Source organism: Lipotes vexillifer, unplaced genomic scaffold, assembly GCF_000442215.2.
Source record: "Lipotes vexillifer unplaced genomic scaffold, Lipotes_vexillifer_v1.1 scaffold248, whole genome shotgun sequence".
NCBI lineage: Eukaryota > Metazoa > Chordata > Mammalia > Artiodactyla > Lipotidae > Lipotes > Lipotes vexillifer.
Window position 1 is genome coordinate 203,269 of NW_006777568.1, and position 25,680 is coordinate 228,948.

The following is a 25,680-nucleotide window of genomic DNA, read 5'->3' on the forward strand; positions in this document are numbered from 1 at the left end:
GCGCCCCTCGGCAGCACCAGCCCCTCTTCTTCGGGCGCCAGGGGCTCACGGTCTGCCGTCGCGTCCCCGCTCTCTGCAGCCTCGGACGCGGCGAGCGAGTGGGTCTACGTGACCCTCCCGCCCCTCGTGGGAAAAGCACCAGGAGAACACGATGACCCTTCGCAGCCCAGCCTCCCGCGTGGCCAAGGGCAGCTATTTCATTACACGTGTGCTTCCGCAAAAACAAATATTATTTCTGAATCTTCCACGACCCGGGTGTCCGGGAACGGCGAGCACAGCACGCGCTGGCCGAGCGGCTGCCCCGCGGGTCTGGTGCCGGCGGGTTGAGGCCCGGCACTGGATGGAGGGAAACCCGCCCGTGAGGGGACCTGGGGCCGTGGCCAAAGGACTCAGCCTCCTTGCTTCAACATCTCTCTTCACGGGGAAGATATTTTCGTGCTTCCCTGTGCCTTTCCCGTCCTCTGCATTTTCACAAACCTGCTGCCCCTCCAGTGGCTGCGGCTCCAGGCGGCCTCTCGGAGCCCGTTGCCCCTGGAGCGGTCCGTGGCCCGCACTCAGGGGAACGGCTCTGTCAGTGGGAGTCCGGGGCGTCTCTCAAGCGTGTTCTGATGGCTGAGGAGGCCCCGGGAAGCAGGAAACAGAGCAGAGTTTGTGTGGCCCCAAGGGCGCAGCCCAAACCGGTGGCACCAGGCCACGGAGCTGCAGGGTCCCCTCGGGCAGCTTCGCCGGTGGGCCAGGCCCTTGCAGGCTGCACAGCCCCGGGACCCTCGCTCGGAGGCCGCCTGAGGATCTGGAGATCACAGCCGGAGGCCCCCGACCCCCTAAGGGACGCCCACTCTCCAGGCCGAGGCCCAGCCCGCGTGCAGAGGGTATGGGGCCTGCGATGTGTCCTCAGGGCTGACCGCACCGCAGAGAGGCCTGCCCGCCTGCTGGCAGCCCGGACGGCACGTGCTCCGGGGACTGCCGCAGGGCTTCTGGATCGGAGTTCTACCCTACCCCACTTTCAAACCCGTCGCTGAGCAGAAACAGGGCCGGGGCTCCGCAGCGCCGCCCAGGGCACCACGGTGGCGCCCTCTACTGGAAGCGCACAGAGAGCCCCGCACCCAGGCCCCCGGGCATCGCAGCCTGCGCTTCAGTTCCGGGCAGAGGAGGGGTCTTGGAACTGTCAGTCACCGGAGCAAAGCATTTTCCTTACAGAATTCGGGACGCAGCCAAACACCTTCACAGCCCCCAAGTGCGAAGGGCACCCCAGGTCCCCCACTCGTCCTCCCAACACGCCGGGACAGAGAAACGGGCCCTCTGCTCGCACGCGGAGACACAATTCTCACGGCTCGCCGAGCCGAGGGCCCCCGTGAGAATGGACGGTCGCGGTGGGGAGACTCAGGGTTCCATCCGAAGATCAGACATCCGTGCAGCTCCCTGCAGGAGCACGACTCCGCCGTAAAGAAGTCCTGAGAAGGACCAAAATCAGAAGATAATGGGGAAATGGTCATATTTTATTTTTGAGGGAAAAAATCCAGAATTAACTTGGCTGGCCTAAGAAAGGGATGCAATAAATTATAAACTGGTGAGAAACGCCTAGTTTGTCTGTGTTAGGTACCTGCTCTTTTGTTGACATGAAGGTACCATGAGATACACAGTACACCCAAACTGTACACGTGCAGGGCTGTATTTTTACCCAGGTTTCTGGTGACAAACAAACCGCTCGAGCTTCCCTGCTGCTGTTTACACTGTCGCAGGCACCCCTGACAAAGACACAGCATCCTACTGAACACTTGGGCATGGTTTATTTTCTCCATACGTCGTATTATTTATCCACACACAGAGCTACAAGTTTCCCTTACACTTTTTGGATAAGTCAATTATAACGCTAAAGCGACAACACAATACTTAAGTATCAGACCGCGTGCCCGGCAGATGCTGGAGACGCTCCTCTCTGCCGTCGGTGACAAGAGCTGACCCGCCTTCGTGTGTGACCCTGGACTTCCAGGCTCGACGTCAGGTGTCAGGAAGGAGAGGTTGGCATCCCTTGTCACCTTCTGTCCAGAGAAAGGCTGGGATAGACTCCATTCCTCAGAGAGGTGCCGTTTCAACCACGCCCACACGCGAAGAGCTGTTCGTTTTCCCAAGTCTTTCTGGCAAGTGGTTATCTTCTTTCCACTGACATGACCCCCAGTGGATGCATCCTGCATTCGCTTTCTGGCAGTTGGAAAAATAAAGCTGGAGAATCTCAGTAAGCGCCTGCTTCCAGGGCCCGTCCCCTCTCTTCCAGCATCATCATCCCGGCAGCTTCAACAGCCAAGAGGAAAGGGCAGGCGGGGAGCACGCAGGGGGCGGACACGGCTGCAGCCTGGGACGGGCCTGCATGGGGGTCCAGGGCCCTGGGGGCCTTGGCTGGCTCCGGGCGCAGGCGTGGTGCCCGAGGCAGCCAGCGGTTCCCGGAGGGTGCCGGATGCCCCCTCCTTCCGGGGCAGTCGCCCTCACGTTTGCCAGCCCCCCACTGTCTCACCTCTGACTTAACAGTATTAGAAATGGAACAGTGACAGTGCGAGAGAAGGGAACAAGTTAGACGCACGGTGGCCAGTCTCTGAACTCACTTTGTCGTAAAATGTAGAAAAGGAGCAGACACGCGGCACCCCTACGGCTCCAGCCCCTTTAATGTGGCAGTGCCGCCGCCCGCCGTGCTCCCAGCGAGCTGTTACTACAAACATTCAATCCTGGCCAGCAGGCTGGGAGCTGGTGGCGCCACCCAGGGCCCCGTGCCAGGTTCTCGCTGGACGGGAGCCCCCTCCACATGCCGGTTTCCCCGCCGAGCCGCCTTCGTGGGCCAGAAGCCACTCTTTTACAGCCACGCCTCCAGAGTAGCCGCCCAGGGCTCCGCTGCTGCAGACCACTCTATGGCACGGGATAAGGATGGGAATCTGGAAAACAGCGAGGCAGCCACCATCAGTCTGGGCTCCGGGCCAGCGTGGTCTTTCGGGATCCAGGGCAAGGCCCCTGACCACGATGGACCCAGGGCCCAAATCGCAGGGCTTGGCCACATGCAGGCTCCGTCTCAGCACTGCTCACCCCTTGGCCTCTGAGGGTCCTGCGTGGGCTGGGAAGGGGCCCAATGCCCGAGGCGAATGTGGGGCATCTTCTAGAGAACCCCTTTATGCTACGACTGGGGAGGAGAAAGCTTAATTTCACTTGATAAGGGATTTAAAATGGATGCAGAATTTAAAATGACATTTCCAAGTTTAGGTACCACGTAAAATTCTCCAACACTTCCAAGATGTTAAGGAGAAACTTCGGGGAATGCTGTACTCACACAGGCCACTTCAACCCAGAGGCTGGAACTTGTGGCCGTCCCCATGCAGTCCACGCCTGTTTTTGTAAATAAGGTTTTATGGGAACACAACCACGCCCACTTGGTACTCCGTACCTGTGGCTGCTTTTGCAAAGCCTAAAATATTGATTGAACAGCCTTTATAGAAAAGGTTTGCAGACCCTGGCTTTACACTACACCCGTGCACTAGGGGGGACCTGCTTTCCTCCTTAGTCTCTGGACATGGCAAGTCTGAGAAGCTCCAGTTCCATCTGTTCCCACCTGCAAAGCTGCCACCACCACCGCTGCCACCAGTACCCCACCTGCTGGGATGGGGCAGCCAGCTCTTCCACTGATCCCAGCAAGGACCCTCGGCCCATGCCCACCCTCATTCGTCCCACAGGGTTCCCCCCCACCCCCCCCAAAGAAGCCCTGATGGGAAGACAAAGCTGCTCCTAGCCTTTCACACCTGGAGACAAGCGTAGTAGTCAGGGGCCTGTTTAAATCAACAGAGCGATTCCACTAAAAGCAGCGGCACCACTTCACAGTGAAAACAAGTCCAAACACAGCCCACAGAGAACTGCCGACGATCAGAAGGGCCCCACTGCTGGCACCAAGGGCAGTGACAGCCGCTCAGGGCCCGAGCGTCCCTGAGATGCACCAGGAAACACGCGCCCAGGCTGGGCTCTGTGCACCCAGTGAAGCTCACCCGTGGCCCCAAATGCAGCCGCACCAGTCCCAGGGGAGGTGCAAGGCTGGCCCAGCCTCGGAGAGTGAGGGCCTGGTTCCCGGGAGGCCGGACAGACAGACAGGCAGACAGGCAGACAGGCAGGCAGGCAGGCAGGCAGGCAGGCAGGCAGGCAGGCGTGTGGATCAGGTGCCGATGCCCCGAGGACAGGGCCTCCCCCAGCGCTCGGCACCTTCTTTTCCTGGCCCAGAGCGGACACCACACAGACCTGCAGGAGTCTGATACCGCACGTACCAGACTGGGCTGGACCCCAGGGCCCGCAGTCTCCGATGGGATTCAGGGGCCCTCTCGTGAGGGCTGCTCGCTACTCCTGCAGCCATTTACAGGCCTAGTCCCCCCTAACCTCGCGCTTGCGCAGCCAACCCCACCAGGGAGGGGAGCCCCTGTCCTCTCTGGCGGGGCCTCCTCAGCAGGAGTTCCAAGGATGCGCACGGGAGCCCTGCTTGGGGTCTGTTCCTGGAACGGCAGCGCCGCTGTCTGCACGGAGCTCTGACAGCCATGGGTGGAGGGGCTGCATTGGCCACTGCCCTTGCTTTCGGTTTCCGCGTGGAGGACCTCACTGGAGGGATGCTCCTGGCCTGGTCTCTCCCCACCAAACCCCCTGAGGGGAGGACGACTCACTGAGCAGCCACCCTTGGAAGAAGGGACGAGAACGCTCAGCTCAGCACCTTGTGGGGTCCTGCAGGGGGACTGCCTGCCCCACAGCATGGGGTGTCCTGTTCTCTTCCAAGACATGGTCAGCGTCCGCCCCTGCAGGGACCAGTGACGGGGTGGGGAGGGTGTCAAATTCTGGCGGGACTTCCTGCAAAGTCTGCCATGGCTATGGCTATGGCCACACCACCTCTCCAGTCAAGCTTTTATCCTAATAAAGCTAACATTCTTTACTCATGTCTCAGTTGGCTCAGAAGATGGGAGGAAAGAAAGGGATGTAATTACGGCCCCCGAAAACCACAGTGGATGGGAGATGTCTTCCTGGGCAGCCAGTGGACACAGCTTAGAGCACACCCAGCATGCCAGGGATGGCCACATGCCGGGGGCCACCAAACACAAGGGGGTGTACCCCGTGTTCCCACTGCACGGGGCTCTGGGAGACCGATGGTTGTTCTGCGTAAGGATCCGGACAAGCAGTTACTCAGAGCTTGAGAAGAGCTGCTCTCTGGAGGGACTCCCCCAGGCCTCGGCAGAGTTCAGACTTCTGCTAAGGGAAGGGTCTGCTCCGGAGTCCCTGGGGAAGAAAGGCCTCATCCTAGGTAGCTCCATCCTGGCGGGAGGAAGGGGCACCGGTGGGCGGCCACTGCAGGCCCAGGGCATGCTGGGGTGAGAGCTCTCATCCCTGTGGGAACACCATGGTGGCCGCTCCACAAAGAAGGTCACAGCAGCGGGCACAGGTACAGGAGCTGGGGCCCACTCTGGAGATGGCGCCGGGGTGGGGAGCTGGGCGCAGACCCTGAAAGACCCCACCCATGGGGGGAACCTCCTCTCATGGTATCTGGGCACCCCCTGCTCCCTCGGGCGGTCGTTCCTACTTCTGCCTTTACCGGAGCAGGGTGTCAGCTGCTGGGCACCAGACACACACACACGCCTGCCAGGAAGTGCCCCTCTGTGGGGCTGCACCTGTCCCAGGAGGATGGCTGGATCCTCAGTCCCTGTCCTAGACACGTTGCTCAGTAATGATGCTCTGGGGAGAGCATGCCGGATGTGCACATCGTGACATCGTATCCTCCAACGAGCCCAGGCCATGCACTCTCAACTTCGGGACACGTTAAGCCTCTGGCCCAAGTTGACAAGCTGCTTAGAGGCCGAGAGGGGATCCCAGCCCCACACTCTGTACACTGCCCCCAGGGGACCGCCGAGGCAGGGCCTGGGGGCGCTGGCACCTAAGTAAGTTGGCTTGGGAGGTGGGAATCTGACTTCCCGCACATCACAGACTAGTCCCGCCTTGGACCAGAAGTTAGAGTTGCCATGGTAACTGGCATCGTCTGTGGGGCTCTGACCCCGCACGGGGAGGGTGAGCTCAGACTTCCTCTCCAGTGCAGTTTAACTGAGCGAGAAGCAGACACGCTGTCGAGTCCTGCTGAGTCCTGCCCGCAGCACCCAGCTCCCATCTGCCTGGGGGGAGTAGCGGGAAACTCTAAGAACAGATTGTTTGCTCTGATTGAGGGTTTTTATCAAATACAACAGGACATTAATAATTGCTGGGAGGACATGATTAGGTAACACACAATTCACGTTTTTGACTGATAAAGAGACAGACATTTAATTCAATTTAGTCTTACAAACATTTAGGCACCAATTCAGTTTTCCTACCGAACAGCAGATTTCACAAGGGAGTGTTGATTTTCTTCCCTCTCGCCCAACAAGCTATGAAATTGTAACAAAGTGTGTAAACCTGAACCTTTCTCCCTTTCTATGCAGGGACTGCTGGCCTGGAACAGCAATTATAAAGATAGCTATGACCAGGCTTCATCTTTGACGGGGGGCGGGTGTCTTACCAAACACGCACTATCTTCGCCTCCGGAAATGGGAATGCTGCTTCTGCTCGTGCTAATTTTGGTGGCAAGTTTCAGACTATCAAGATGACGAAACCTGCTAAAATTCACTGGGGCCCTCAGGACATTTCAAAGGATGTGCACCCTCTATGCCCTCTCCTTTAAAGCCTGTGCTACACGAAATGCAATTCTTATCAACAACCACGAAGCTCATAATATCGCAGCTGCACTGAAATCTTCACGCTGTGAAATCTAATTCATCCAATACGCGAATCCATCACTTACACAGACCCTTTCTCAAATGCTATAAAACTTCCAAACCCATAGATTTGTCTCCAACAAAAATAACACGAAGGGGCCTTTCGATCAATAATGGAATCCCTCTGATTCTGGTGCCGGCTGAATATTTTCTCCAGCTTTGCCTTTGTTCTTGTGGGTAGCAGCCCACAAGGGAAAGAGCTTGTTTTCACTTGCGGCCTCATCAATACCTAAATCCTGGTGAACAAGTGACACCGAGAAGCTGTAATCAATAGCTCCCCGTGCGTTTTTTTCTTCTGGTCAAATGGTTCAGCCCCACTGACAGCCCTGACACTTAGAACATGATGCTAAATCTTTATCAACAGCCATCTGGGTGACTGGCAGGACAAGACTCAGGGGGTCATTAACGCTCATGGCAATCTGTGAATAAACTAACTCCTCAGGAATGCGTTTGTTTAGAAGAAGGTGGAGAAACTCTCTGTGCAAGTATTGATCGCCTTTGAACTGCATTTAGCAAATTCTGTCTGAGGATGAGTAGAAGGGTGCTTTACCGGGGAGGGCGTGAGGCCTCTTCAACCCGCCCCACCGGAAGACGACCCGTCCCCCAGGCTGGGCCTGGGAGAGGGTCTTCCGGAAGGCTGCGAAACCATTTCACCTGGGCTGTTAATTCCTTCACGGAAAACCATGGAAAAGCCAAGGGCCTGGAATGGGACGGAACTCTCCCACCACCGCAAAAACCGCCCCTCAGACGGGCGCGGGGAGAGCAGCCCAGGCCAAGAGCAGGTGCCGTCGCGGGAGCCAGCACGTGTCCTTTTACCGCCAGCCGCCTAAGGAATCAGCGCGCAGGGGGCCTCACGGTGGTCTGGAACATTCCACATCCACCTGCCGCTTTCCTCCTGAAATGCACAACCGTTCTTCCCGGCCGGAACATAAGATGCTTTCAGCGGGTAAGCCTCCACGACGTGCTATCCGTGCTGGAGCCCACGCGTGTGGTGCTGCGGCCGGGCCCCTGCCGTCAGCGCCGAGAAGCGGGACACGCCAGCCGGTCCCTGACTAGGCCCCTTCCTCCCTCAGGTCCCTGGGTACCACTGAGATCCCTCGGCCCGTTCTGAGGAGATTCTCTTTTACCAGCTTTGTGGGACTCCTCTGAGGACGGCTGATTCCCGCCGAGCTGCCCGTGCTGCACCATGCAGCAGGCATCTCCTTGCAGGGGCACCTCCGGTGCCTCTGAGCCACACCTGGAGGCCTCTGTCAGGTCCTCTGCAGCCTCTCATTAAGTTGAGGTCCCTGCATGAATCACAGGCAGCGCCCAACTACAGAGGGACGCCCAGGGAAAGGCCACAGAGGGCTCACCACCTCCTGTCACCCTTGGCACGGGAGGGAGCTGAGAAGAGGGAACGCGGTGTGGGCAGAATCCTCCCACCTGAGTGCGTCGTCATGGCCACCCTCGGCGTGGGCATGTGATGGGGATGTCGAGACTAGGACTTCATGGACGGTAGAGTTTTAAGCCCTGTGAGATCCTGTTTTATAAATTTCAGTGGCTGAGGCCATACTTGAGCAGTGACAGTCATAGAGATTAACAGCAAGAGGAGAGAGTCCCGCTGGCTGCAGGACAATAAATGTTTCTGAACATCGCCACAAGCACCATCGGCGGACAACCAAGGCCTCGCCACTGCAGAGAGTGAGAAACCGTGGGCATCACAGGGGGCAGGTGAGGGGGCTGCTCGTCTGTGCGTGTCAGTTGGCAGAGCTGTTTCACGGCAAAGATGGGAGCCGCGCCTGCTGATGGGGCCGGCGGTGCCAGGACGCGAGGCCAACCTCAGGGCGGGAGGCAGGGAGGCCGGGAGGGAGGACCACGTCTCCGCGTGGGGCGTGAACAGCAGCGTGGCCTGGAACGGGGACGGGGATGGGCGACAGAGGGAGAATTTCTACACAGCACGGTGACGCCGCGCAGCAGGAGGGTGCAAAGAAGTTGGTCCCCAGAGTTCGCCCTCGAGGCCCTGAGTGGACACCACAGCGCACTCTGGATGGTCTCTCTATCCAGAGCAAAGTCAAACTGCCCCAAACTGAGTGGACCTGGGAGAAGACAGTGGCCTTCCAGAGGGAAGGTGTGACGTAAGCTTCGCTGGGAGACGTGAGTAACTACACCTAGAAACTTGATTCACCGCCACCCCGCGCTCAGCGTGGAAACGCGGCCCGTAGCGCACAGAGGAGGCGTACGCGAACGACGTAGCTGGGCCGCCGCCACTACGGCACAACTGGCGCAAAACGACATGCTGACCAGATCCACCGGCCTCCATCGTGGAGACCAGGGACACGGGAAGTGGGGGGCTGTGTCGTCGTATCACATATTGTTCCTGACGATCTGAGATATTCTAACATGGAAGAAAACTCTTCTCCGGATCAGATGTACATTAAAGCAGTGCCCCCACTACAGACCTACAGGAGCCGCTGCTTAAGAGTAACAGTGCCGTTTTGGGAGAAAGGCCAAGGAACTGCCATCTCCTCGAGACACCGGCTCTGCCCTCGGGCGGCCGCGAGCCGAGTGGCGAGAGCTGCCGGATGCGGCGTGCAGAACGCCAGCCTCTCCCCTGTGAGCAGGGCTGGAAGGAGCTCTGGAAACACAGCAGAGCCACAGCGAGTGTTTAAAAAGTGGGGTCTCTCTGACTTAGTAACTTCGCATCCCATGACGTGACGACTCTCTTTGCTTTTCCTGATAGGATGGCATTTCTTCTACCAGATTAGAGACGTTCCTACAGCTTTAGGGAGGAGCCATTCCCAATGTGCTAGCAGGCCCCGGCGGGCACTGGAGACTAATAAGATCGGGAATATTCCAGGGCCCCGTGCAACTGTGTGGGGTCTCCCAGAGGGCCGAGCTGTTGTGCGGACAGGGGTGCCCTTCCTGCCCACCTGCAGGCTCCACAGGCGTGTGTGGCCTTGGCCAGGCCCACGTCACGGCCTCTCCACAACCCATGCGGACTTCCTCCCTGAGACTGGACAGCGCCTGGCCCACGTGTGGCGTGACGGGGAGCAGAGGTGACCTCTGCACTCCTGGGAACGACAGGCCTGCGGCCACCCAACACTGAGGCCTGACCCTATCCCCTGGGGAGATGGCCTTGCGTGGTCCGTGAGTCCTGCTCTCAGCCCAGCCTGACTGCAGACTCACAGGGGGGACAAAGACGTGAAGGAGCTTGGGGACACGCCCGAAAGCGATGAGCCATCCCAGGTCCCAAGGGCCATGGCCTGGACCTCCTGACGGAGCAAAGCCCCCAGGCGACGGCGATGGGTTTGAAAACACCGCAGCGGCACGTGTATTTTTCTAGAACATAAGCTCTCGTGCGTGGGTCTGTTTTGTTTCCTGCTGTACTCCTGGCAACTGGAGGAGCGTCGGGCACACCCTGGGCACCCAGTGTGCCCAGCTGTCCAGTGAACGAATGGCCGCCTGCTGGCCGCTTCTCCAGGCTTCGCCGCCCCGGGCTCCCTGTGACGAGCAGCTCCCGTGGTTCTGACACGCATCATGGGGCGGGGAGGGTCTCGGTGGTGCGTGGGAAAGCTTCTTCACCACCTTCACCCCACCAGTGCCACCCATGCCTCTTCCAGAGGTCCCCACCACAAAGGCTTCCTGTCCTCCCCCCCCACTGCAGCCCGGGCTGCCCCTGAAACCCGCTTCAGTCAGAGGACACTGTGACCCCCTGAGCGCAGTGCCCAGGCCCCCCACTGACCACGGCCATGCTGACACCACGTGGATGCAAACTCACAGGATTGCTTCTCATCGCCTCTCCCACGGCCCGCGCTGCTTTGGGGTTGCCCGCCAGCGCCGCTAATTGCTGGTAAGAAACCGTTTCTCCGAATTTCGCAGCCTTCTGCAGCTTCCATAGCGCCTGTCTGGTGAACGAATCTGAAGCGAGAGAGCAGAGTGACACGATTTGGGCAAACGGCTCCGACAGCTCGGATACAAACAGCTGCCAGTCCTGAAAGACAGGGTGCATCAACGTAAACAGAGGTGCTATTCCCAACGAAAACAGCTCCGCACGGCCCTGTCACCGTGCCACCCGACACGGAGGAAGAGGCGTGTGACGCAGGGCACGGAGCGGGCCGGCCCCTCTGCAGGTGTCCCCAGCCGTGCCTCACAGATTTGCGACTCCCTCCCATCTTCCCCGAGTGCCAGGCAGGCCCGAGACACGCTCTCCCGGCACCCGGGCGTGTATAAATTAGCACGCAGTTCGCTTCGTGAGCACAGAAGGCCCTGCTTGCACACCAACTTCGAAACCTTTTGTTCCGCTGGTTAATTTCCAACTTCAGCTGGGACACAGAAGGAAAAGGAAGCCACGGGCTGGGCTCTGATATTATACTAGCTGTCCACATCCGACGACGAGCAGGCTTAGAATGCCAAACACCACGGTACACAGGGGCTGGTGGTGACCTTGGCTACAGGCATCTGTAACGAGCAGGGCTGCAAAGATAAAACAACTTCACTCCCATCTGAACTGACTATACTCTTCATCCTGCTGCAGGAATGAAAAGGAAACCGCACGACAACATTCCCTCCCTCTGCTCCAGGTTTAGAGCTGTTTCGCGGGTGTGGAGTGCGCTGGGGAGAAGCCTGGCGTGTGAAGGAGGCGGGTCTGAACCGACACCTATTGTCTTTCCGAAGGGGACGCACGGCGCGGGAGAACTGGACACGGAGCTGTGGCCCCCAGAGGTGGGGCGGGAGCACCCGACGGCAACAAAGGGAAGGATTCCACGGGCGGGGGCGCAGTCCCTGAGTGTGTCCCTAATAGCACTAATTACACTTGGTGCCAAGCTGGCCAAGTGCGATTTGGTTCTTAAAGGAAACACACCCTTGCATGCGTGTTAAATAATAAAAATCACTTCTTCACTGAAGGGAATGATAATCACTTCACTGGGAAAAAAAATCTGTTTAGACTTTATTATAACATTAAGCAAATTAAACATCAGCATAATCCAGGTGATACTAGAAAAGGGTCAGCAAAGAAATTGACTTTGTTGTTCATTAATTTACATGGATTAGCAGAGGGCAGAAAGATAGCAAATGTGCTCTAGTTTTTTATGATATAATTTCAAACTCTACACCGTTTGTGGCAGGAGGGTGACTTTGGGGTTAATCAGACTGATTTGTCCTTTTAATTGCTTTCTATTCAAAGAAAATTCATTAGATAATGTTCTCTTCAAAATTCATGAATCAATTTAACTGAAGAAACCACATTAACAGCTTTGGGTTCATTAGCACATGCCGGTTGTGTGACTAGCTGATTGCTGAGAGGGTTTCCTTAGGCAAACAGACTCTGTTTACTGTGATTTCTTTAGAAAGGGTTTTGAAATCAAACTGTTAATCATTATCATTGTCGCCCGTTGTTGTGCCTAACTTAAAAAAAGAAAAAGGAAGAAAAAAGAAAAGCAAGGCAGCCTGGTGATAACTTGGAGAAAAAGAGGTTTCAGGGATAGCTGTCTTGGAAAAGAAACGATAGAAGCAGCACAAGCCGATACAGCAAGAAGCAGAGGCCAGTCTCCTGCCTTCTTCCCACAGCCCAGCGTTGTTGGTTTTTGTTTTCCGTGTTTTGGCCCAGGGAGAGGATGCTGCCTAGGTCTTCCAGGAGGACAGTCTGGAACTTACTAGACCTGCAGGAATACAGTGAGAGGTGTGTGCAGACAGAAGCTGGAGAGACAGCCCAGTTCCGAGAAGCCGCGGCACAGCTCCCCGGCCGCCACCTGAGCGCCAGGCGCTGACAGACTCCTGCCGAGTCACAGAGCACCCCTCCTTCCAAGGGGAAGAACACTGTAAAATAAAACAACTGGACGCCCGTACATGAGCGCAGAGTTTATCAAACATTTTCAGCTTCACTGTCAAGTTTTCCACGGGAAACCGTTTCTCACCTTGTATGTACCAGGCAATGGTATCAGGACAAACAGCTCAAGAAATGCAGTATTTGTCAATCAAGCACATCATTTTATAAATGTACCTGGAAACTCAATTCCACCTTGTAGGGAGCAAATGCATTTATTAGTCTAAGCAGTGCTCAGAGCCAGCGCCTTCGCCCTGGACCTGTGCAAAATCAGACCTGAGGCCCACCCCTCCGAACGGGGGGCAACACTCTCGGTTGTTGGGTATCGTTCTAAAATGTAGCAAAACCTGCTCATAAGGATTACCATGATCGATGTGTAAAATACATTCTCTTGAGGTGGCCGTTTAGTGGCCGTTTAGTGGTCCGTTTAGTGGCCGTTTAGTGGTCCGGCCGGCCATTTAGTGGCCGGACCATCATTTCAGGTGGCCTAAGGGGCAACCACTGAAACACCATCCTTTTCTCTCCCGTAAGGTCCCCTGTGGAGAGCAGCTGCAGCCTCCGGAGGCCACATTCTGGGTGTTCCTCTCCTTCCTCATCTCCTGCCTGTTCTGGGGTCCGGGTGAGGTCAAGGTAGGCTCTGCTGGAAGACTGCTCCTTAGATCCCCCTTACCTTAAGGACACGGCCATCTCCATTTGAGCTTGGGTGGCTACTCAGACACACCCACCGCAACCACCTAAACCTGGCAAAAACTGTTTTCTAAGCTCTCTTCCTGGATTGCACATCACGAGCCAGGGCGCTGATGATACCGCGCACCTGTAGGATGCCCTGCCATGGCGTCAAACCCGGTGTCCACGCATGGGTCACGGCCGTTTGACAGGTTTCCAACTTTCCAAGGGTTCTCCCTCCCAGGACTTGCCTTCTCTGGCCTCCGGCACAGAGGGGGCACCCAGGCTGGCACACCGGAGCTCAAGATAATCTGGGAGGGAGCCAGGTTTCTGATCAGGTGAATCCAGAGGCGAGTCCTGACACTACGTGCTCTTCAAGTGTAACGAGCTAAACTGACCTGATGCTGCCTCAGCAGCAAAGCGGCCGGACGACCTTTCCAGGAATGAACCTGGGGGGGAGAACATGAAAGTGAAAGGAAACAGGGGTTCTGGTCCAGGGGGAACAGAGTCAGCGTCTTCTCCCTGCCTGTCGCTGCTGAATGCCTTTATAAAGCCTGGGCACAAGGCACAGAGCAGCTATTTGAGGGCCGTGGAAAGTAAAGGTTCAGGAAGAGGAATTTGAAGAAACACTGCAACGATGCGCCAGTTTTTAACCACTTTTCCCCTCAATAACCCCCAGCCAGGACTGACTGCAGCCTCGACCCCAGCGGTGCTGCTGCTGCAGACAGAGCCCAGGGCTCTCATCACCTTGAGGAGGGGGAAGGACCCCTGATGCTCAGAGCATGGAGGAGCCCCCCCTGTGCTATTACGTCTGAACTCCTGTACCGCTGCCCCCAAGCAATCCTGCAGTGGGGGATGGCAATGGTGGGGGGCCCGCAGGTGCTGAAGGCTCTGAGGAGAAACATCCTTTCTGATGGGAAGAGCTATGGTCCCCAAAGGTGGGTGGACCCACTGCTTTCCCCTTCTTTGTATTCTCACTGCTCGGCCCTAGATGGAAGCGCAGTTGCAGGAGTGGGTGGTAGCGCAGAGGACCCCCAAGAACTGGGAAGGACCAGGGAGATTGCAGAGAAAGAGGCCTTTGGGAAAGCACACCAGCAAGTTGTTTACAGATTCCTGGATTCGCCCCTGAGCTGTGCATGTGTGGATCTGCCACTAAACCCAAGACTCCGAAAACTGAGGTAAGGGTTAGACCACTGCTGGGGTCCTGGAGGGCAGACCTGAACAGGACTGCGGAGGCTACAAAGGAACGAATACTGAAACCACAACCTGCAGAAGCCTGGTCAGGACTCATGGGCTGTATCCAACCGGGTCGAGTGTCTCATAAACAAAAATATCAACATTACTGTAAGATTTACATGAGACCCAGAGTCTCAGAATATCATATTCAAAATGACCGGGTTATAACCCCAGACTACTTAGCATATGAAGAATCAGGAAAACCTCAACTTGCCTGGGAAAAGACAGTCAACAAATGTAAAGGCCAAAGCTGAGACAGGAGTTAGAATCACCTGACAACCGCCCCTCTCGCTCAAGCTTTCTGAGGTATGATTAACAAATAAAACTGTAAGATACTGAAGGTGTGCAATGTGATGACTTGATAAACATCACCTGACACAACCACTTCAGAGGATCTGTAATAAAAATGCTGTGAGAAGGGAAAATACCCACGAAACAAATGAAAATACGGGAGTTTGTTTTTAAAAAAATAGAAGTTATGGGCTTCCCTGGTGGCACAGTGGTTGGGAGTCCGCCTGCCGACGCAGGGGACGCGGGTTCGTGCCCCGGTCCGGGAGGATCCCACGTGCCGCGGAGCGGCTGGGCCCGTGAGCCATGGCCGCTGGGCCTGCGCGTCCGGAGCCTGTTGCTCCGCAACGGGAGAGGCCACAGCGGTGAGAGGCCCGCGTACCGCAAAAAAAAAAAAAAAAAAAAAAAAAAAAACATAAAAAAATAGAAGTTACAAAGAAGAATCAAACGGAGAATTTAGTACTGAAAAATTCAACATACAAAATGAAAAAACTGCACTGCATGGGGCTTCTTAGCAGAATGGGGATGCCAGAGGAAGAGCCAGTGAGACTGAGGATAAGTCAGCAGAAATTATCAACCAGAGAAACAGGAAAAAATGTCAGGGCTTCCCTGGTGGCGCAGTGGTTGAGAGTCCGCCTGCTGATGCAGGGGACACGGGTTCGTGCCCCGGTCCGGGAGGATCCCACGTGCCGCGGAGCAGCTGGGCCCGTGAGCCATGGCCACTGAGCCTGCGCGTCCAGAGCCTGTGCCCCGCAACGGGAGAGGCCACAACAGTGAGAGGCCCGCGTACCGCAGGGGGGAAAAAAAATGTCAAAAGCAAACAACAAAAACCAAAAACAGCCTCGGGGACATGTTGGAAAAGCCAAAAGGTCTAACATGCGTGTTACTGGGGTTCTGGAAGGGTAGAGAGAAAAGTGTGGTGTAGAAGAAAAAAATTCAAAGAAATAATAGCTAAACATTTCCCAAATTTGGCAAAAGATATACAACCATAGATTTAAGAAGCTCAGCAAAGTGCAAACAGGACACACCCGAAGAAATCCACTCCCAGACGGTACCATGATGAAGCTGCTGAAATCTAAAGACAAAGAAAGAAATCTTGAAAACAAAGAAAAATGTTGCATTATTTATAGAACAATGTTTGAATGACTACAGAATTCTTATAGTAACCACAGAGGTAGAAGAAAGCAAAACGGCAATTTTAAAGTGCTGAAAGAAAAGAACTGTCAACTTAGAATTCTACATCCAGTTTTGAAAAAAATCTTTTAGGAGTGAAGTTAAAATAAAGACATTTTCAGATTAAAAAAAACAAAAGTTAAGGTGTTGCCAGCAGACCTGAAATGCTAACGGAAGTTCTTCAGTAAGAAGCAAAATAATACCAGAGGGAAGTGTGGAACATTAGGAATAAAAGCAGAACAAAACAAATGGTAACTAGCTGGCTAAATACCAAAGACTGTTCTTCTGTTGAGTTCTTTAAAATATGTTTAATGACTGAAAGCAAAACCATGACATCAACAGATAAGATTTTCAATGTACACAGAAGTAAAACAAGAACACCATAACATAAAGCAGGGGAGTTAAAGGACCTACATGGTGGTAAGGCCATATTTCTACTTTAAGGTGGAGAAATATTGATTCCAATTAGACTGTGATAGTTAAATATGTATTATAATCCCTACAGCAACCACTAGAAAAACTATAAGAGACAATATAGTTAAAAAACATGTACAATATAAAAAAATGCTAAAATATTCCATAGGAAGGAAAGAAAGGGGAAAGGAAAATGAAGAACCGAGGGAAAAGATAGAAAATGAATAATAATATGTGATAATAAAATGTAATAAATAAAAAGATAGCAAATAAAATGAAATACATGTTTGACATCCCAACCCTAAATGCTTATGTACCTAACAACAGGGCTCAAATGCAGGAAGCAAAAACATGAAACACTGAAAAGGATAATTAGACAAAATCCACAAATTATACTTGAAGACTTCACTACTTCTCTCTCATAATTCACAGAAATAGTTGACAGAACATCAAGGATGCAGAAATAAAAAACACCGTGAACCAACTTGTTTTAACTGACATTTACAGAATAGCCAGTAACAGCAGGACAGATACTCTACAAATGCACATGTAACGCCGATCAAGATAAAGCATATTCTGGGTTATGAAACAAATGTTAACAACTTTTAAACAACTGAAATCAGACAAGTGATTTTCTCTGATCGTAATGGAAAAAGACAAAAGGAAAATCTCCAAACATCTGGAGAGTAAGTAAGGCATTTCTAAATAATCGATGGGTCACAGAAGTCTTAAGGAAATGAAAACAAAATTGAACTGAATGAAACTGAAAATACAGCATATCACAATTTATGGGACACAGCTAACATTTCAGAGGGACATCTATAGTATTAAATGCATATTTTAGAAAAAAGGGCTCAAATCAGTAATAACATAAAACATAAAATTAATAATAAGCTTCCACCTTAAGAAACCAGAAAGAGAAAAGCAAAATAAACCAAAAGGAGAAGGAAGGAAAGAATAAAGGTAATAGCAGAAACTAGTGAAATCGAAAACAAAAAAATGATAGAGTAAAATACATGAAGCTAAAACTGGGTTCTTTAAAAAGAAAAATAAATTGATAAATCTTTAGTAAGACTGTTTACAAAAAACCAACAAATTATCAACATGAGGAACAAAAGAGGGGATGTTACTACCGACCGCACAGACATTAAATTGACGAAAAATTATTCCTACAAATAACTCTAGGCACAATATTCAAAATCACAGATGAATTAGACCAATTTATCTAAAACTACAAACTACCAAAACTCATCCAGGATGAAACAGATAACTGGAATAGTCCTGTAACTATCAAAGAACTTGAATTCATAGTTTAAAATCTTCTGAAATCATAGGGCCAGATAATTTCACCAAAAAATTCTATCAAACATTTAAATAACACATCAGTGCAGCATAATCTTTTTCAGAATAATAGAAGAGAAGGGAACAACACTTCTCAAGGCATTTTATGAGGCTAGAATTACTCCAGTATCAAAATCAAAAAAGAGAGTAACCAGAAAAGCACAGATCAGCATCTCTCATGAACATACATGCAAAAATCCTCAACAAAATATTTGCAAATCAAATCGAGAAATACATCAAGCACAAGACATCAAAATTCAGTGGAGTCTGTCCCAGGAATGGAGGGCTGATTCAGTATTTGAAAAATTAATCTATTATAAAGCTACAGTCATCAAGATAGGAGGTACTGCTGAAAAAACACCTAGATCAATGGAACAGAATAGAACAACCCACATAAATAGAGGAGCAAAGGCGATTCAATGGAAAAAGGCTAGTCTTTCCAACAAACGGTGCTGGAACAACTGGACAGCCACATACAAAATATGAATCTAGACACAGACCATGCATCTTCTACAAAAACTAACTCAAAATGGATCACAGACATAAATCTAAAAGGCAAAACTATAAAACACCTAGAAGATGGTCACCTAGAGAAAAATCTAGGTGGCCTTGGGTTTAGGGAAGAGTTTTTGAATATAGCATGATTCATGAGAGAAAAAAATGGGTAAGTTGAACTTTACCAAAATTAATTTCTGCTCTGTGAAAGATGCTGTTAAGACACCTTAAAGAAAAGCCAAAGGCTGAAAGAAAATTTTGCAAAACATGTATCTGATAAAGGACTTGTATCCAAAACACACAAAGAATTCTTAAAAACTCAGCAATAAGAAAATAACTCAATTAGAAAACGGATAAGAGCTTAACAGACACCTCCTCACCAAAAAAGATATACAGATGACAAATAAGCATATGATAAGCTGCTTAACATCATTTGTCATTAGGGAGTTATACGTTGAAACAATGGGATACAATTACACACCTATCAGGATGGCTAAAAACAAAACAAACAAACAAACAAGAAAAACCCTCAATAGTACTGACTGCTGGTGAGGATGAGGGATATTCATTCATTGCTGATGAAAATGCAAAGTGGAACAGCTACTTTGGAAGAAAGTTGGTCATTTCTTAGAAAGCTAAACTGAGGCTTACCACATAAACCAGCAACTGCACTCCTAGATATTTAATCAACTGACTGGAAAACTTATGTCCACCCAAAAACCTGCATGTGAATGTTTATAGCAGCTCTACTCACCTATTGCCAAAAACTGGAAACCAAGATGTCCTTTAATAGGTAAATAAACTATGGAACGCCCATACAATGGAATATTATTCAGTCATGTAAAGAGTGAACTATCAAGTCACAAAAAGACATGGAGGAGTCTTAAATGTATATCGCCAAGTGAAAAAAAAAATTGTGGAAAGGCTACATGCTGTATGATCCCAACTATATGACCTTTTGTAAAAGGAATAACAATAGAGACATACATTCAATGTATGCAAATTAACAACAGCGATATACTTAGGAGACTGGAGGACCCCAGGAAAGAATGCAGGCAGTGACAAGAGAATCTAACTGTATGACAAACGTATGAACAAGCCCACTGAGGTGTGTGGGAAGGAACATGGTGACCTAATTAACTCTGGAAATGAGTGGAGTCCATAAGACTAAGACAAAAGGAACTGCACTGTGCACTGTACTCTGGTTGATACAGTTGTTTCCCATGGAAGTACCGGATAAAAATCCTGTTACTGCTATACGGTATACTGGGCTCAAACAACTAGCTAAATGGATGCCAGAAGGCTGGAGCCAGTTTCTCACAGATAAGCAAGAGGCGGCCAGAAGGATCCATGTAATAATGGATTAGAACTCTGTGTAGACGTGAGTATGAACGAACGTTTATCTTCATATTGGTACAGAGCAAGGCCAACCTCAACAGTATTAAATCATTATGATAGTATGTACCCTGATGGGATTGCATGAAAATGGCACTTTACCTCTGTGGTCTTCCACAATGCCATGGCCCCAGTCTACGATGAGAAAAGCATCATATAAATTCGAATATAGTGACATTTTACAAAATTCCTGATAAGTACTCCTGAAAACTGTCAAGCTCATCTAAAACAAGGAAGATCTGAGAAGATGTCAAAGCTAAGCGGAGTCTAAGGAGATATAATGGCCCAATCTATCATGGCATATCCTAAACTGGCTCCTGGAACAGAAGGACATTAGGTAACACCTAAGAAAATCTGAATAAAATATGAACTTTAGTTAGTAAGATATCAGCACTGGTTTGTTGATTGTAACAAGTGTATCACACTAATATAAGATGTCAATTATAGGGCAAAATGAGTGTGGGGTATCAGGGAACTCTCTGTACTAACTTCTCAATTTTTTTTGTAAATCTAAAACTGTTCTAAAAAATGAAGTCAATTAAAAATGAACTAATATGATCCACCATATTAACAGCCTAACGAAGAAAAATACATAATAATATCAATTGTGGTAGGAAAAAAATTTAACAAATTTCAACATCCATTCAAGATGAAAGCTCTCAGCCATTAGGATAACCTGATAAAGATATTAGACAAAAAAAAACATACAGTTAATATGAGACTTAACTGTGAAAAGATGAATGCTTTTCCTCTCAAGACTGAGAAAAAAGCAAGGATGTCCAATCCTAATCAGTATCATCGCGGAAGTTCTAGCCATTACACTAAGGCAAGAGAAGGAAATAAAAGTCATACATTTTGGAAAGAAAGAAATAAAACTGTCCCTATTCACAGACAACATGATTTGTTTATGGGAAAATACCGAGGAATCTATCAAAACAAACAAACAAACAAAAAACAAACCAACAACAAAACCAACTTTGAACTAATAGGTGAATTTAGGAAAGCCACCAGGTACAAGGTCAACACCCCAAAATCAATCACAGTTCTGTCACTGATAATAGCTCCAACAAAAATGCAATACTTAGATTTAAATCTAACAAATTATATACAAGATCGTTATGTTGAAAATTACAAAATACTGATATATTGATAATATTATAAAAGAATATCTAAATAATTTGAGAGACATACCATGTTCATGGATGGGAAGTCTCAATATTATAAAGATTTCAATTCTCCAAAAATTGATCTATAGATTTATTTCCATTCCACTCAAAGTCCCAGGGATATTTGCTGAAGATATAGACAAGCTTATTCTAAAACTTACATGGAAAGGCAAAGGAACCTGAATTGTCAAAACATTTTGAAAAAGGCAAAAAAAAAAAAAAAAAAAAAAGGGAGAAAGCACACCAGCAGGTTTTAAGACTTACTATTATGCTGTTATAGATCAGGATAATATGAAATTTGTAAAGGGATAAGCATAGAGATTTCCAAAAGAGACTAGCACACGTATGTCCAAATGGTTTCTGACAAAGGTGCAAAGGCATTTCAACGGAAAAAGGTATTATTTTCAAAAATGGTGTTGGAAAACTTGACATCTACATGCAAAACACTGAACTCTGACCCAACTCTCATACCTTATAAAAATTAATTTAAAATAAATCGTATATTTAAATAAAACTTTCAACTAAGAATATTTTAGAAGAAAACAGAGAAAACCTTTGTGACCTGAAGTTAGGCATACAGTTCTCAGACGTGTCATCAAAACCACAATTCATAAATTAAAAAATAAACTGAACTTCATTAAAATGAAAAAAAATTTGGTCTGTGAAAGTCAGTGTTAGGAGATAAAAGACAAGTTAGAGCCTGGGAGAAAATATTTGGAAATAACATATCTAACAAAGGACTTATATCTGCAATATACATAAAAAATCTTTAAACTCAACAGTAAGAAAACAAACCACCTAATTAAAAAAATGGGCAAAAGACCTGAACTGACAGCTTGCCAAAGGAGGATATACTGTGGTAAATAAGCACATGAAAAGGTGTTCAACATAACCGTTAGGGAAATGCAAATTAAAACCGTGATGACACAGCATTACATACCTATTAGAATGGCTATAATAAACACATGAAGATGTATCTATGCTGTGGAACACAACAATTAAGAGGAATAAACGACAGACACATAAAACAGTTTGGATGAATCTCAAAGGCATTAAGCTGAGTCACAGAAACTAGGCTCAAAAGACTAAATACTGTTGGAGCCCGTTTCTATGACGTTCCCTAAACCACAAGCCGTGGTTATGGAGAACAGCTCAGTGGCTGCCCAGAGTCAGGGAGATGGGGAGAGAGGCGACTATGATCACAGATGGGCAGTGGGAGCAGTTTCTACGGCTGTGCAACTCCCGGGTCCCGATTACGGTGATGCTCACAGGAATCTGTGCACGGAGGAAAATCCACAGCACCATACACCACAAAAGTCAATTTTACTACGTGAAAAAACAGGATAGAGGGAAACACGTCTTCTAAAAACCTTTTCTTTAACGAAAGAGAGTTTTCTTCTGGAAGGTCAAGATACCTACTTCAAATGGAGTCTAGGTCACATTCTCTGCAAAATCTTTCCCCTCTGCAAGTCCCCCCCTCAAGGCTCTCAATAATACAGCCACCACTGTGGTCCCTTCTACCCAACCCAGGTCAGAGCAAGGACCTGCCTTATGGGTCCGCATCTCAACAGTCAGCTCTGTGGCTGACCCAGAGGAGGCATCCAGTGAGTATCGACTAGATGAATAAAGGGGGTGGGTATAAGCATGGGGCCTGGTCTTCCCTACATCCACTTGAGGACGGCTGGTGCTGAGGGGAGAGGGGGCAGCACCGTTTTCCCTAAGAGCAACCTCCACCTGCCAAGCCTGACTCACGTGACAGTGCAACTGGCAGAGGCTTGCAAGGCCCCAAGCCAAGAGGAAGCTGCTGGGCCGGGTGGCATGGCAGGGTTGCTGTTCTGTCAAGGCACGTGGTCCCGATGCAAGTACTGAGGACAAGCGGGTGGAGGGGCACCTGCAGCCCTGCCAGCTCTTAGACGTGCTCAGGACGAACAGCTGCCGCCGGCCAGAGCGGCAGCCCCAGCAGCCTTGCTCCCTGCATCTTCCGGATGGGAAACCGGTCAGCGTCTGGCAGAGCGAGGGCAGGAGGGGTCTGGCTCTGCTCCCTGCAGGCAGAGCTCCAGCAGTTCAGCCGGGGGCCTCTGGATGGGCCAGACCAGGTCAACCCCACTGCTAACCAGGCTCAGCAAGGGGTGTGCACTCTGAGGGGCCTTAATAAATATAAAGGAGTCCCCTGACGATGGGGCTCCAGGACTCCAAACTCACTCCTGTCAGCTGCAGCTGCTTCTGACATTAGGAGTGGCTGACTTGTAAATAATCTCTTCTTTCCGTATGTGCTAATATACATATATTTCATTACATATGAAATATAACGTAGCTTAAGTGAAAATAACTGGATTTATTTCAATATGTCAGCCATGACCTCTACCACCCTACAAGTAGCAGAGAAAAAACAAAGAAATAAAAGAGTTTATAGGTCACTCCAAAGGTTCAGGAATCAACACAGTATTTTCATTTTAGCACATGTCTTACCAAGCTGGACTAAATGAATTAAATATATCTACCTGAGAGTATCAGACTGGTGAATGGGAGGGAGCGTGAGTCTCCTGACATCGGGACGGCACACACCACATGAAGCATGTGACAATCTGCTGTGGAATTGGGAGCAGGGTCAGAAATGACGTGATGCCAGTGACACAGGGACACTGGCCTGGGCTGGTCAGGACGGGTGAGAGGCTCTACCTGGAGAATGCAAGGGACATTCCTGACATGGGAAGAGTGCTACCTCGTGGTGGCCACGGGGGACAACCTTTATTTCGAACATACTACAAAAACAGGCTGGAAAAAACCGTGGCATTGGATGGAGAGCTCCAACACGGACAAGGACACGGGGAGGGTCGTGCTGGAGCAGAGCTGAGGGGGCTGGGCCTTGAAGAGTGGGTAGGAGTTTCCCGAAGAGAAGTGAGGTGTTCTTCAAATAGAAGTGAGCCCCCAGATGGGACACGGGGGCGGGCAACTGATGCGGCAGCGTCAGGCGGCTCCCATCTAGAAGACGTTCACGTGCTGCTCAGTGTACTGCCACCTGCTCCTTCTGCAAGTGCCCGAGGCGAGGATCCCTCTTCCAGCCGACGGAACACGGCAGCGCCAGCCTCTTCTGGTTCCCAGTGTGGCGCTCTGTGGTCCCAGGCAATGCTGAGAGCCCAGATCACAGGCCCTGAGGGAGACCCCAACCTCACGGCTCCCGCGTGAGCCTGGAATAACCGTCCAGCTAATGGCAGAGCTGCTGAAACTGTGTGCAAGGCAGAACTCACGGCCTTGGTCCAAAAATATTCAAGGAAAAAGGAAGCTTCCTGCCTCTTTTGCCTAAGGCACCTGGTTCACCCGGGGTGAGACGCGCCTCCGCCCTCCCCGGGGCTCAGCGCAGGACTCTCCGGCGACGGCGGGGAAGGCCGCAGGCTAAGGCAGCTGGCCTGGCCCCGCGGCCCTCAGCCCCCTGCTCCGGTTCCACCCCCCAAGTACTTCCCACCTGATGCAAAGGCTTCCGAGCCCTCAGCAGCCTCTCCCGGATGTACGGCTCGTCCTAACCCGACTGCCGTCCACACAGCTGGCCAGGGGCCTCATGTGCTCCGCTCTCCCGGGCGGGCCTGGAGGGTGAGATCACGCCCCGCCCTGGCCACGCGGGTTTTGGTTATGCGGTGCGTCTCCGCCCAGTCCCGGTGGCTCTGCCGAGGCCTCTGCTCTGGCTGAGTCTGCACTCCAGCCAGCCTCCTCAGCGCCTGCAGGGCGAGCCATGGAAGAAACCCCGCAGCCCCACGCGGCCGACAGCGGCCGTGCTCAAAGCATTAATTCTTTGGTAGTGGAGGAGCCGGCCTCCCTGTCCCCAAAGGGAGACACCAACGCCTCCACCTCTGAGGCTCTCCTTAAAAATTAGGCCCGACCACACACAGCACCCACCACCTCCGGCGTGCACCTGGTTCCAAGCTCGACATCCACCTGCAGCTCCGGGTGGCACATCTTTTTACGCTTTCCTTTTCCGGCTGGCCGCCAACACCTCAAGGACGGGGCGCACCCAGTACAAGCCCTCTTCTGGAGGACAACCCCCCGGAATTCTTAGGGATGAAGCTGTGTTGCCTTTCAAAGGAGCCCTTTGGGAAGCGCTGTCCCTTCTCTGAACATACTTGGCTATTTCTTCAGGTACTGCCCCTGGGCCAACTGGTAAGGCTTCAGGTAAAGATGGCCTGTTAGTTTGTGGTCTCAACTCATCGGGGTGCAAAGCTATTTCTGCTGGTCTAACGACCAGTGTCCAGTGTTGGGTAGGCCGAATTTTGGATCACTTCCCAAAAGTCAAATCCACTCCTGGGTGAGAAAAGTTGCCAACACAGAATATTCCAAAGCACCTAACAGTCCCTGGAAGTCCCTAACAGCAGGAAGTCAGTCAGTGCCCGGTAAACTCTGTGTGATGTGACGGCTGGAAGGCCATTTCGGAAGAGAAGGTCTCCAAATCTTCTGAGGGAAGCTGGGGAAACGGGCGTGGGTGCTATTTTGAAGAAGACGCATCTGGAAATGTCGGTAAATGTGCTTAAAAACCACTGATGGTCGTAACAAGTGCCAACATTTATTGAGCATTTACTGTGCACCAGGCACTGTGCAACGCACTTCATCTCGTTCAGTCCTCGGGAGCCCCCGCATCTCGGGCTCTATCACCGTCTACTGCAGAGGGGAGGTGCCCCCAGGGTCAGAGGGGGTGGATGTTGAAAGGCACGCTCTGCAGGCGGCTCTCAGGCCCCTTGGCAGGCAGCTCCTACTCGCTGCCACGCCTCAGCACTCACTACAGAAAGTTCACGCTGGGCTGCTTCCCATGGTCCCCCGGGGGTGGAATGGGGCGCGCACCACACGGGGGTCCCTCGAGTTACCTGTGCCAAAGCACGTTGTCCATCAGGGCTGCGCAGATGTCAGGGCTGGT

General features: G+C 51.0%; 1 protein-coding gene across 1 annotated transcript in view; it reads right to left on the reverse strand.

The window, feature by feature from the left end:
• Window positions 1–2,711: 2,711 nt before the first annotated feature.
• The window catches only part of MGMT (O-6-methylguanine-DNA methyltransferase), a 229,821-nt gene continuing 206,852 nt past the window's right edge, over window positions 2,712–25,680 (reverse strand). Inside the window, exons 3-4 of the mRNA XM_007451185.1 lie at window positions 10,561–10,700; window positions 2,712–2,921 (exon numbers count right to left, since the gene is read on the reverse strand). Coding sequence (XP_007451247.1) covers window positions 2,712–2,921; window positions 10,561–10,700 — 350 coding nt within the window. The remainder of the gene's footprint in view (window positions 2,922–10,560; window positions 10,701–25,680) is intronic.